This window comes from Taurulus bubalis (genome assembly GCF_910589615.1).
Source record: "Taurulus bubalis genome assembly, chromosome: 1".
In the NCBI taxonomy this organism is placed as follows: domain Eukaryota; kingdom Metazoa; phylum Chordata; class Actinopteri; order Perciformes; family Cottidae; genus Taurulus; species Taurulus bubalis.
In genome coordinates, this window is record NC_136589.1 from 5326038 (window position 1) to 5339510 (window position 13473).

Below are 13473 nucleotides of genomic sequence, written 5' to 3' on the forward strand. Positions count from 1 at the left end.
TGGTTCCAATTGACAGAGGATTGGTCATGGTCAGCCTTCTGAGTGGAAATCCACGTGAGAATGTAGCATTTGGACCAGCGAGGGGCACAAGGGGCCAAGAGCAGACAATGAGGGCACTCAGAGGAGTCTGGCTGCTGTGCAATAGTGGGGCACAATCTTCTTTGATTTAACCCTTCATCGGCTGGTTCTTCATTTACCTTAATACACTGAGGTGGAACTCAGTTAGTATGAAACCCATCACAGTTCAGGTAAAAATAGTAAACAGTGGGAAACATCTGGAACTACATGCCCTTCGTTAATGTAATGCAATATTGATTATAATACTACACTGACACTTGTGTCACTACAATATAGATCAAAATAATACACTTTAAGTTCAACACTAATTAATTTAAAGCATGTACACAACCGAGAGACGACCCAATCATTTCTATTCTTGTGACTTTTTCACCAATTAGGCAGGTCCTTCTCTTTGAATGGGGCCGGCTGCTTTTAAGTCTCAGAGGGCCAGAAGGTCAGCGCTCAATCACAGTCTGGCTGGAGAGCTTGAGTGTTTGAACTAGCCACTAGTTGACAGGGCGGGGATGGGGTCAAAAGGGGTGGGGGAGTGATTGGTGAAGGGTGCAAGGACTCCTGCCAGCTCTAAAAGAGGAGTCTTTTGTAGCCAAGACACTGGCCAGAGCAGCCTGGCCTTTCACAGCCCAGCCGCCCCTCTCTTCCTGCCCCACAACAGCTGATGACAAGGCCCCAGCTGCTAATTATCCGGCTGATAGAGAGTCACTGAAGTGGGACTGTCAAAGCGAGGGGTGGCCCTTGTGTCTGCAATGGGATAAATTGGAGGGAGGGTGAAGGTTGGGGAATAAAAGAAGTTGGACTACAGGCACAGGTTGTTGTTTTTGTTTTTTAAGTATCAATCCATCAACAAAATCAATACTTCTGCCAGTCAAAGTTGGCACATTGTTAGCTGTACTAAATGAAAGCAAAATGATAACATAATTATAATAATATCTACTGATTATTTTGACAGCAATCAACATGTTCTATCATTTGTGAGCTCTGCAGTAGCAACAGGATAGCAACTTGTTTCATGGGGTCACATATCTGGATCACTGTACAGTATCTGCTCAACAGTTTTCAGTCTTGTTACAGTGGACTGGGCATCTTTCCACTGAGCTGCTCTGAATGTATCCGCACTACAACATCATCTGCCCAGAGGATACCGGAGCAGTTCCAGTTGAATTCCATATGAAGTACTCTTTGGATTGAAGTTCTCGGGCTGAAAATAAAACAGACAGACCATCTTTTTAGTGTCAGAGAATGTGCATACAGCAAACATTTTGATAAAAATAAATATTGTAATCTTACATGTTATAATCCGTGGTTTGGCAGAGGAATAAACCTGCACTGAATGCTGGTCAACGCAGCATCCAGAGAGTGTCATGTCAGGCACTTTGAAATACAACTGTGAAGATAACAGTGGGAGAGTTAAATACTTTACAACCCAATGATTATGTATTCATAATTTCCTTATCCATTTTACCGTATCCCATTAGCGGTTTAAAAATAGATGCAACATGCTGTCGATGTAAATAAACAAACTGGATCATAAATCACAGATTTTTCAATCAGGCTTCTGAATATCCCGACACATGTTAACTTACTTTGATATAGGCTGTAAGTTCTGTGCAAAGGGGGTCAGTGGGTCCTGGTGTCGCCCCAGAAAAGCTGATCTTGCCCTCCATTGTGACCTCACGAGATTTAGGGAACTTTTGTCCTAAATAACAGTGGGAGAAAAGCTACTCTTCACTATCAATTTCTAATATAGAGCTGCATTAAAGTCATATGTTTAACAGTGATGCTCAGCAGCACAGTGCCTACCCAGGGCCCAGACCAGGATGTTCTTCTCCTTTGAAACATCCATTTGTCCAGAGCTCACCTTCACATCCACAACGCCCATCTGATCCCTGCACAAAGACGCAGAGCACACATTCAGATGTTAGTGCAAAGCAAACATACTGATTTAAGTGCTTGAGTTTTATCCTCTGTGCTCAACAAGAAAAGCCACAGGGACAGTGTACTGTAAGCGTAGAACTGGACAACAGAATGGTCTACTGCTAAAATAGATGGTTTAAACTTGGTTTTGTAGTGCAACCTTTCTGGGACATTTCTTCAAAGCGTGCAAGAGGAGTATTTTAATCACTTGATACAGTTGAGTTTGAGACTTGTAGATTAGGCTATCCGGTTTACTTTGTCTATTAGGGGTATTACTTGGCTGTTGGATGATGTTCCATAGCCATGGCTCTGTTCCATAATACAAAGGCCCAGATGAGACGGCATGAAACAGTTATAAATAAGTAAACTAAATCTTCTCAGCAATAGAATAATCAATGATATGTCACTTGTAAGTTGGAAACACCTTATAAGTGGTGTTTCCAATGTTAATAGCAGTATTATAAAAAAAGCAATTCCCTCAGTGATGGTTTTATTGGACTGCCAGCTGGAATACAGGAAACACGGTCTGATAGATTACATCCGTGTGTGTGCTATGTACCTGTTAAAGTATGGCAGGTGTGCCTCACAGTACTCAAAGCTGTTCTTCACACTCTCGTGAAGTTTGAGGTTCACCGACACACATAACTGATTCTCTTCTTCCCTCAGTTGATACGAACCGAGGATAGGGGGAACAGGGACCTAATGAAATATTGTAGAATTAATTTATGACATTAACACTAACGTGTGGGATGAGAAGTATGTTTGTATGCATGTTCAGTACCTGAGATGTGTAGCTGCATAGTCTGAACGGCTCCAGAGGAGGAGAGAAGGGGAACTTGTACGGTCCAGAGAAAGCTGAGCCATCACAGTTATCCACACTGCTGGCAGTCAGGATACAAGAATCCAGTGAGGTGACACAAGGATGGACCAGGATGTCCTGAAGAGGAGAGCCATTTGGTGGCAGTGTGAGGGTCACTGTCACATTTGGGAGCATGCCTTCCACTTCACACTGTTAACAGAAAGACAAAAGAGTAGAATGAAGTAAAAATACTGAAAACAGGCACAAAAAAAAGTTACAAGATGACTTGCTTTCCTTTACACCGTGCTCTTACTTTGCATGTCACAGTGCCATAAACATCCCACAGGTCCTGTCTGCTCTGGTTACCATACTGCATGGAGCGCACGGTTTCTTTCAGTGCTACGTTCACCACGGCTCGACCGCGGTGGAGCCCCGTCTTCCAGGCTGGCTGCTTCTGGTTCCCAGCAGGAGTAGGCACTGTGGATGCAGCAGGTGCCCCCAGAAGTGGCACATCCAGGGGTGTGCCAAGTGGACAAACCTGTAAGAGTACAGATGGCAGCATGGCCAGGCGAGAGGCCAGACCCTCGTTATCAGGCTTCCCCCCAGAGCCGAGGAGAAAAGTCTGCAGACCTGCCAAGAGTGTTAGACCCTGGGAGACAGACAGCAGGCTGGCAAGGGGTGGCCGTGGCTCAGCAGGGGCGTCCACTATAGGCAGGCAAACTAGGGTAAGAGGCCCATGTGAGATGGCCAACACTGGCCAAAGTATTCCCTTTCCAGGACTGTCCACAAGCAGCTCCAGGGCTGGTGATCGCTGACGATGAAGGCAATCATCTCTGAGAGCAACAAAGCACTTATCTGAGTCTGAAAGTCCCATCTCAGTGAGGAGGAGCTGCAGCACACTGCAGTCTTCTGGGACTGCTACGTATGAGGAACCTGCCAGGATCTTTGCACGGTGCTCCACAGTAGCAAACCTCCTGTGGGGGGGAGACACCGGACATTATAATACAAAATGCTGGAGCAGTGAGCACAGCAGATGTTTTACTACACTGAGCACTGTTGTAAACAGGAATACGAGAGCCATCATAGATCACATGACGTTACCTTGTAAAGCGCACTGACACATTTTCTCCCTTCTCGTGAGAAATAATCCACAAGGCACGCACACTCATTTGTCCGGCTGCACTTCCGCCCTCTATCTACAGCCTATTCTGTGACTTCACTATTAACACTCGCATCTTATCGTGCAGATGTTCAATTCAAATATCCCCTGTGAATTTGGTCAGCGCAGCATTTTTGTTTTACTTCCTGCTCCTGTTTCATGTGACATTTGACCACCAATCACACGACATCCGCGCCTGCGCACTAGCCAGCATTTATATTCCCACCCTTCTCCACCCATACAGGAAGCTGGACTGCTAACCAGCTAACGCTAGCTGTCAACAAAGGGCGAAACTGTACTCAATCGGTAAATCCATGTGAAAGTCGGCGGTGTTGTCGACTCTGACAGCCTTCCTCTAAATTGCATCTGACTCCAGCCGCCAGCTGAATCTGGAACATGGCGACGACAGCTCAGCTGTTCGAGGTAAAATGACTGCTGCTCCGGAGAGCTGTGTTAGCTGTCAGGCTAGCTCCCGTTGGGTCGCGAGCTGTCTTCAACGGTCGCTTTACGGTCCTGACTCAGGAAAAGACAACGTCCTTCACTGCTGTTTATACATATATATATATATATTTATATATATATATATATATATATATATATATATTTATACATATATATATATATATATATATATATATATATATATATATATATATATAAAAGAATAGGGACACGTATAGTCCTTTTGAGCTATTCGGGGTGAGGTCAATGCTATTGACAATGCTTGTGCACTGGAAGAAGACAAATGCTGTAAAACGTCACCGTAGGGTGCAAATTATTCGTGTGACCTTAACGTGTGTTGGTCAAGTCTATTGTTCTTCTATCATTTCGGGTTATTAGGAGGCAGCGATAGGTGACCTCACTACTTCCTCTCCCCCTCAGGAGCCCTTTGATGCAGATGAGTACATCGAAAGGTTGGCATGGAGGACACCTGGGGGAGGATCCAAAGGAGGAGCTGAGGCGTTTGACCCCAAAAGGTACTGTCGGTGCACATCGCTCAAATTGACTGGACACCTCTTCCTTCCCCTGAACATGAGTCTGTAAATCAGTAGCCCGTTTTAATCTCAATTTGGGTGAATGTCACTGCCACTGTGACCCCTGGTTCTCTACATTGGTGTTGGCTTGTGTTAGTTTAAAAATGCACAGATGCATATTTTTTTTCTTTATTTTCTTACATGTACATTTAGCTCAGTGACAAGCACATTTCTTCAAATTGCAGTCATGTCTGCTGACAGTGTAACACAGGAGACCATCTCTAACACGGTGCTCTTCCTGAGAATGACGTAGTGCTCCCTTCCAGGCCTAGTCCACAAATTCACGCTTTTTCCTTTCACATTTTGTTGACTAGATGTTTAGACGTTGACATTACGATATTTGTCTTCAGTCAGGTCATGCATGGTTTACAAGTCATGCTAATAAACCAGACAATGCCCTTCTCTATTCAGATTATATTGTAGTCTTTACCACAGCCTCCCAAAAGCATGTTTTTGTCTGCAGCTTTTAAAGTCTCTGGGAGCAAAACAACGTGATTCAGCTTTCCAAACGTAATACTATAAAAAATAATTAGATTTGCGATAAATCAAAATTCTTCCAAAATAAATTAAGATTTCTTCATTTTCAGCCGTCAGTATGAACTTGCTAAATACTAAAAGCTGTCATCTTGGTCTCTCATATACTGCGTTGGAAAAACCGGAAACATCTTTGTTCAAGATTTAGTTTTTATGGTATTTTCACTGCTTGTTGTTGTGTTTACACTTGAGGGCCAAGTTGCTTCTCGCAAGCAAAAATGCCATAACAATTTAACTATACTGTGGATCCATCCTGCCTTATCTACTTCCTCCACAAAACTGTTGCCACCACCACCTCCTCTGAAGCTCTTAGAGAAGAGTCAGAGACAACATATCTGTGGAGGCCACCATACTGTGAGTCACCAGCCAGTGAATGAGTGTCTATTGGGAAGGGATGGGAGATGTCTTTAAGCTGTAGCCAGTGCAGAGGGAATTAGTCAAGAGATTATACACTCATCATTTTAGGATGTTTCCTAGTCTGTGAAATGTGGTGCTGACTTAGAACATTTGCTCTGCAGTCCTGATGGCACTTAAAATGCAGCTGACGAAGTAGCTAGTTTTCAGAGCTTCTTAAGCCTGGGGACCCAGGAGAAAAGCCTCCGGCACTATTCTGTAACTAACTATAACTATAACGTTCTGCGTTTAGTGGAGCAGATTTAACCTTGTAGTACCCAATTACTCCTCCACAGAAATACCATTAGTGTATGTCGATAAGACCAGTGTGAAGTTCTGGATCTACAGTCTTTCTTTCTTCTGTGATAGGCTGTTGGAAGAATTTGAGAACCACATAGAAGAGCTGAAGCAGTTGGATGAGAAGATCCAGCGGCGAGTGGAGAAGCTTGAGCATCAGTGTCATCGTGAGGCCAAGGAATTCGCCCACAAAGTGCAAGATTTGCAAAGAAGCAACCAGGTCGGTTGTATGGTCAAGCAGCCAATCACACGTACCTCCAATGTCTTTGAGCTTTAGGTTCTTGTTTTATTCATCACATTACAGTATGATTTTATCTTTTTTATACATTCCCTCGGCTCTTTGTCTCTGCAGGTGGCCTTTCAACATTTCCAGGAGCTCGATGAACACATAAGCTATGTGGCGACAAAGGTTTGCCACCTTGGCGACCAGCTGGAGGGGGTGAATACGCCTCGACAGAGGGCCGTGGAAGCTCAGCGTCTAATGACCTACTTCAACGAGTTCTTGGATGGAGACCTACGCAGCGACGTCTTCAATAGCCCCGACAAGGTGAGTAATCTGCATACGCCTCCCATTCACTTTACTGTAGGTGTGTGTGTCCATTGACGAGGACCCCCACGGTGAAACAGTTGGAGGTGAGACTGAACAGGATTATGAGGTAAACCATCCATATTAATTTGTCAAGTTTATCCCTTTTAGTTAGATCCCAGGGCTAATTTGGATTAATAAACTGTCATTTGCTGTCTAACAATAGCTGGATGATTGACTAGCATGGATGTCAACATGCTCATGTCAACCCTAATTGCATTTACAGAAGGTTGTCTGGGAGCTAGAATTTGGTTGGTCCTCAGCTTTATGTCGCATTACAGCAGCAAAGAGCTTGTGGCATTATGGTACATGTAAGGGCGGTGATAACATGCATGCAGGAAGATGACTTCCACCTTCTTACTTAGTTCCTGCTTACACAGGGACCATGTTGATGTTAGACAAGTGACCCATTAAAGTTTGATTTTGCAGTTCTCTAAGCGGCAGTAGGAAGATTGGGATGCTTTAGATTAATTCTTGGTAGTAACACCATCAGTAGATGCAGAGCAGTGAATCTGGGGGTCAATCCCAGAGACGAGAGCTGGAGATGGGAGCTGGTTTTCCGGAGAGGCATGCAGAAATATCTGGTCAGATTCCTTTTTCCCTGAGCATACCTCCAGACGAGGGGGAAAGAGGAAAGCTGCAAGTGAATAGCTGAAGGGGGATGGCTTTGCTAATCCTTCTGAAAGGGAGGGCTGGGCCGCCAGCGTGGAGACAAGTGCTGCTAAACCCTGACTGCAGGGAGACGGCTACATTACTTACATGGGATTTAGCTAATCTTAGCTGGGGGACAGATACTTAGAAAACCTTCGCCGAGCAGAAAGGCTGGATCCTCCTCACGGGAGCAGAGTAATGATGTTAGCTGAGGCAGGCATCTGCGGGAACAGAGGAGTTGCGGACGGCGGGCCTTTCGTAGGTCTGGGGCTTTTTCAGCCAGTGTGTATGTCAGGAGGGGCGGGGGGAGGGGGGGCTCTCGACAGGGCCCCCTTTTTTAAGACAGATATCCCTGGCCGGACAGATTATTGAAGGCGATTTAGACTCCTGTGGGATTACAGCCCATTCAGAAAAGGCATGCCAATATAGAGTTGGATGTGCTGCTAAGTCAGGACTGCTGCTGTTGCTGCTGCCGATGCCCAGGTGAGCGCAGCCTGTCTGTTATCAGCTCCCTGTTCAACATGGGGAGGTGGAGAAGGGCAGCTCTAAAGTGATGATCCCCCCAAGTGGAGACACCGCCGGCGGCCTGCCAGCTTTCTGTCTGGATGTCCACCTCTCATGGTCTTGTCGTGCTCTCTCTCTTTCTTTTTGCCTCACCTGACTTTCTCTCTCACACTCACTCATGCTCTCTCTCCTTCAGATTAAGGAGGCTGCTGATATAATTCAGAAGCTGCATCTCATTGCCCAAGAGCTGCCATTCGACAGGTGAGTCGAAGCTTTAGACAAGAGCACTGTCAAACAAGGGGAAGGTGGAGTATTAGTGATGTAGACTATTCCTCACAGTGGAAGCCCAGCCCAGGACATAAACTTATATGAATTTATACAGTGTATAGTGTGATATAATTGTTTCCTTGAAGATTCATTATCTTTTCCTTTGACAGATTTGCAGATGTCAAGGCAAAGATTGCAAGTAAGTTTAAGAAGACTTCATGTCCCCATTACAAATACAGTAGAAGTTATCGACAAATGATAATATCTTTCTTTCTTGTGTTTGCTTGCGTTACTACCCAGGTAAATACCATGACCTGGAGCGGCAGTTAATCCAGGAGTTCACAGCTGCCCAGCGCAGGGGCGAGATTGGACGTATGCGGGAGGTGGCAGCGGTTCTATTACATTTCAAGGTGACCTGGAAGAATCACATTTGATGTCTACATTTGAATTTTAATCCACATTTAGCCATCAGTCTTTGATAATTGGGACTATCAGTATATACTGTTCTAATTTACCTTTTTTTTTTTTTTAATAACTGTACGGTGTTTCAAATCTGCACTTCAGTGACGTAATCTTGCAGAAAAGTAACTTCTGGATCTTTTTGTTGAAGGGCTACGCACACTGTGTGGATGTCTATATCAAGCAGTGTCAGGAAGTGAGTGTAAAAAGTTTGTTAGACATAACATTCCACTTTTTTTTGTATGACAGTAATATCCACAGACTCCTGGTTAACCCTTTGTTGGTCTTCCTAGGGGGCCTACATGAGGAATGATGTGTTTGAGGACACTGCAGTCCTCTGTCAGAGAGTCAACAAGCAGGTGGGCGAGGTCTTCAGCAGCCCGGAGACTGTTATGGCCAAACTCATTCAGAACATCTTTGAAATCAAATTGCAGGTATTTATATTACTTCTCCTTGTTTTATTTAGACGTGCCTTGTCTGTTATATTTAACACCTTTGTGTTTACAGGCCCACGTTAGAGAAAAACTGGATGAAACACGACACTCTGATGTAGAACAATACCTCAAGAACCTCTATGACCTTTACACCAGGTACTTGTTCTCTTGTGTTGATTCACTTTCTGTTTACACAGTGACCTAATGTTTCAATTCCTAAACACTTTCTTTTGCACATTTTCCAGGACTACTGCATTAGCCACTAAGCTGAATGAGTTCAACCTGGGCTCAGACAAGCACACTTTCCTGTCTAAACTGATAAAGAGCATATTCTCATCATACCTTGAAAGCTACATTGACATGGAGAGGGAATACCTTCGCACTCGAGGTGCCATGATTCTGCAGCGTTACTACGACTCCAAGAATCACCAGAAACGCCCAATTGGCACCGGCAGGTCAGTTTTTGGGTTTCACTTTTCCCCCCCCGGTGAGGATTAATTATTTGAATGTGTTTTACAAAATTATAAGAAATAATGGTGTAACAAAGTAATCACCATCTGTGTCTTTTACAGTATCCAAGAACTGAAGGAGCGGATCAGACAGCGTACCAACCTCCCTCTTGGCCCTATGATTGACACCCATGGGGAGACCTTTCTGTCCCCAGAGCTAGTTGTCAACCTGCTGCAGGAGACACGTCATGCCTTTGAGAGATGCAACAGGGTGAGCTGCTAGATACATAAAAAAAGCCACTGATAGCATTATTAAAGAGAACTCCTGCTGTGCGAAAATAGCTAAATGTGTTTCCTTTCTTCCGGTTTTGCGGTGAAATAGCTTTCAGATCCTTCAGACCTGCCCAAGAACGCCTACTCAATCTTCCTGCTGCTGGTTGATAATCTGTGTGTGGATCACATTGACTACGCCCTTGAGATTGGCCTCTCAGGTACATCCAACTCGGCTCATTCAGTGGGTGAAGACTGCTGCCGCACTGCCCACTTTAGCACAAAGCAGGGACACTGTGTCGTAAATCAGAGACTGAATTCTTTGATTGCTTTCTCGTCACTGTCTGATGCTGAAAGCAGTACATTGCCTTGAATGTTTGTTTATGTTGTGTTTCTGTGATTAGAACCCATACAGAGCAGGCAACAGGGCCTTTTCTGTGAATCATAGTGATTTATCCTTTCACTTACCTTATTTTCTTTTTGCCTGGACTTCTTCGCTCCCTCTTTGATCTACAGCGATTCCCTCATCAGATGCCAAGAATGCCAACCTGTACTTCCTGGACGTCGTTCAACAGGCGAACTCTATCTTCCACTTGTTTGATAAGCAGTTTAATGACCAGCTCATGCCTCTTATAAGGTCAGTTCCAGGTTAAAGTCTTATATATTACACCGTATTTGGTTATTCTTACCACTGCCTTTAATCAACACATATTTTTTAGATGAAAGGGAGACCTCTGGTTTTACTTTTTTTTTTTTTTTTTAATTTTTTATCTGTCTCCAGCTCATCTCCAAAGTTGGCAGAGTGCCTGCAAAAGAAGAAAGAGGTGATTGAACAGATGGAAGTGAAACTGGACACAGGAATCGACAGGTCAGTATGTTTTATAAGTTGCTCTGTTTCAAATGTGACCAAAGCCCAACGTAGAACATTGAATTGTCTTCAAAACACTGACTCTCTAACGTTTTTTTCTGCGACACGCAGAACAATAAATTGCATGGTGGGGCAAATGAAGCACATCTTGGCAACAGAGCAGAAAAAGACTGATTTCAGGCCTGAGGACGAGAACAACGTCATGATCCAGTACACTACAGTAAGACATAAAGGCCTCAGCTTCCACCACTGAGCTCGCATGCAAAGCAAAACAAATCAGCGAATGTGACTTGCAAATCACTTATATTTGTCTCCTCTCGGCAGGCTTGCTCTAAGGTATGCGCCTACGTCAGTCGGCAGGTGGAGCATGTGCGGAAGTCCATGGATGGGAAAAACGTGGACACAGTGCTGACAGAGTTGGGCGTTCGCTTTCACCGGCTCATCCACGAGCACCTGCAGCAGTACAGCTACAGCTCAATGGGAGGCATGCTGGCCATCTGCGACGTGGCTGAATACCGACGAAGCGCCAAGGATTTCAGGGTGAGCGGGGGGGCATAGGTCCATGGTACACGGTTCACAGGGCAAAACATAGCACCCTCCAACAACTGTTTGTTACATCAAGTAGTTATGCAATTCAGGTGAATGCTCTTAATTGTTGGGTTATTTTACAGATCCAGTAAATGCAAAAAGGGCTGCAACTAAGAATTATTTTCCTCCATTTATTTTATATAGTATACAGAAAATATGCAAATTATCACATCAAGAGTTAAATGTTATAACTAAAATGATAAATTACATAACAATATTAACATGTTATAAAACATTCTTGTGTGATGGATATTATATCACAGGGTGCATTTAAAATTACAGGTTTTGCATCTTCAGTCACGAATTTAGAGCATTTGCATTGTATGCATGGCATAAACTTGATTCTACTGTATATATTTACATGGTATAATACATGAGTGCACTTATCTGATCTCCAGGTACCTTTGGTGCTGCAGCTCTTCGACACACTCCACGCCCTCTGTAACCTCCTGGTTGTTGCCCCTGACAACCTGAAGCAGGTCTGCTCAGGTGAGCAGCTCACCAATCTGGACCGAAACCTTCTGCACGCCTTCGTCCAGCTCAGAATGGACTACCGTTCAGCCAGACTGGGCCGACATTTCAGTTAATGACTATTGCAACACCTCGCTGCCCTCCGTCCAGAAACCCATGCTTTGATGAGACGATGCACCTTGAAGGAACCATTCCTGCTTCAGAGAACGCCTCGGCCCCGGCACACAGACTTCACTGGGGTTGCTTTGTGCATCGTGGAGACAAAAGGCTACTGCTCCTTGAATGTGGGAAATGTGCATTTCACTTTTTTTCATTGTAATAATTTCTTCAAGCTAAAGAAATCTAAATGTCTATTGACTTAATATTTCATTTGTTTTTAAATACTAATCCATCACCAATCCACATGGCTAAAATGTCTGATATATTATAGTAAATGGACAACATTGATTTCTGTGCTCATGTAAAAATGTTTTTTTTTTTGATTGTGCCAAATATTATAAATTCTGTGGCTGCAGTTGTGCGCAGGAAGAGACCCCTAAAGCTGCTGTTAAGGGAGACTGTCAACAATCACGCTGTATCGTCGGACATGGAGGCTGCAGCAGCACTGTGTATTGGGAACAGCTACCCTCTGTAACGAGGCGAAGGGGACCTGACAGAGACGGCCCCACCAAGCAGATAGAGAGCCCTGTCTGGCTCAGAGAGACACATGACCACCTGTCTAACCTTTTGACCTCTGACCACAAAGTAGAGGTCAAGAGGCCATCACAGCAAAGTGTGATCTGAACTATTAACAGGTCTGAGAACCTCTCTGGAGGTTTGGGTGGTCCCCTCTTAGGCTAAGATGACTGGTGTGATGGGTCAGTGAGTATGTGTCACTGTAATTGCACAGATCAACACTTGCTCATCCAGCAGGGAACACAGCCAAAAGACATTGTTGGCTTGATCTGCCGTGTTTCTGGGTCACGGGACATTAAAATGTTGACCTCTGCTGATTAGAGGAAACAAACTAGAGGGGACTTCTTCACACAGGGCTTATTCGGTCTCGGTCACTGTCTTCTGCACTAAAAAAAAAGAAGGCCGATATCCCTGATGCCTCAAACTGTCTGCATCCCAAAGCTGCTCCCACTGTACTGCTGTTTACCTTAATTAGTGACTCATTAAAAAAAAAGTTGCATTTTATTATCATCCCTCTTCTGAACATCCTTAATAAACGGGGAGCTGTGAATAGAAAGTTTGCCCGGTCCCTCCACGAATGTCACTTTCAAAGTGAGATGAAACAGTCTGTCTTTCGATGGAAGTCATCAAGTATTCATGGGAATTCTTGTCACCAGAGTAAAGTTCTTTCTTAGACTTCAGGAAGTGAGCGGAGCCAGAAGGGATTAGATATCTACGAGTTGATGAATTGTGTGCAGTAGTCATGGACTGGGGGAGAGCTGGGGCGATAGAGACGCCTGAGAGCTCAGTTCCAGCTCCGGCTGGTTAGTGTTGTGTAGAATGTACACACGGTGCTGTGCAAGTTCAAACAACATAATTAATTAGGCTAATATTAATATTATCAATGCCACATACATTCAATTCTCTCAGCCCTAATCACAACTGGATAGCTTGTAAAAATTATTTTGTTAGGCCCTGATGCAAACAGTGGGTCTTTTCCAAACATTTGAAAACTATTTGTTTTTGCGGCGATTAATGTGCACGACGCAGGAAGGGTTGGGGGA

The 13473-nt window shown here is 44.3% G+C and overlaps 2 protein-coding genes across 2 annotated transcripts; one reads left to right on the forward strand and one right to left on the reverse strand.

The window, feature by feature from the left end:
* Positions 1-905: 905 nt before the first annotated feature.
* Positions 906-3960, reverse strand: ap5m1 (adaptor related protein complex 5 subunit mu 1; the record flags this gene model as incomplete). The annotated part of the gene is made up of 8 exons (XM_079232588.1): positions 906-1276; positions 1366-1462; positions 1662-1774; positions 1879-1964; positions 2552-2691; positions 2774-3001; positions 3105-3765; positions 3893-3960. 8 exons carry the CDS (start codon positions 3958-3960, stop codon positions 1194-1196), a joined length of 1476 nt encoding a protein of 491 aa, XP_079088714.1. The 3' UTR covers positions 906-1193.
* A 281-nt stretch (positions 3961-4241) lies between these two features.
* Positions 4242-12986, forward strand: exoc5 (exocyst complex component 5). The gene is made up of 18 exons (XM_079223037.1): positions 4242-4373; positions 4833-4927; positions 6281-6428; positions 6561-6755; positions 8146-8210; positions 8387-8415; positions 8517-8626; positions 8827-8871; positions 8969-9109; positions 9183-9265; positions 9355-9564; positions 9682-9829; positions 9941-10049; positions 10345-10465; positions 10610-10696; positions 10808-10916; positions 11021-11236; positions 11683-12986. The coding sequence occupies exons 1-18, from the start codon at positions 4347-4349 to the stop codon at positions 11869-11871; spliced, it is 2127 nt and encodes a 708-aa protein (XP_079079163.1). The 5' UTR covers positions 4242-4346; the 3' UTR covers positions 11872-12986.
* The last annotated feature ends 487 nt before the right edge of the window (positions 12987-13473 follow it).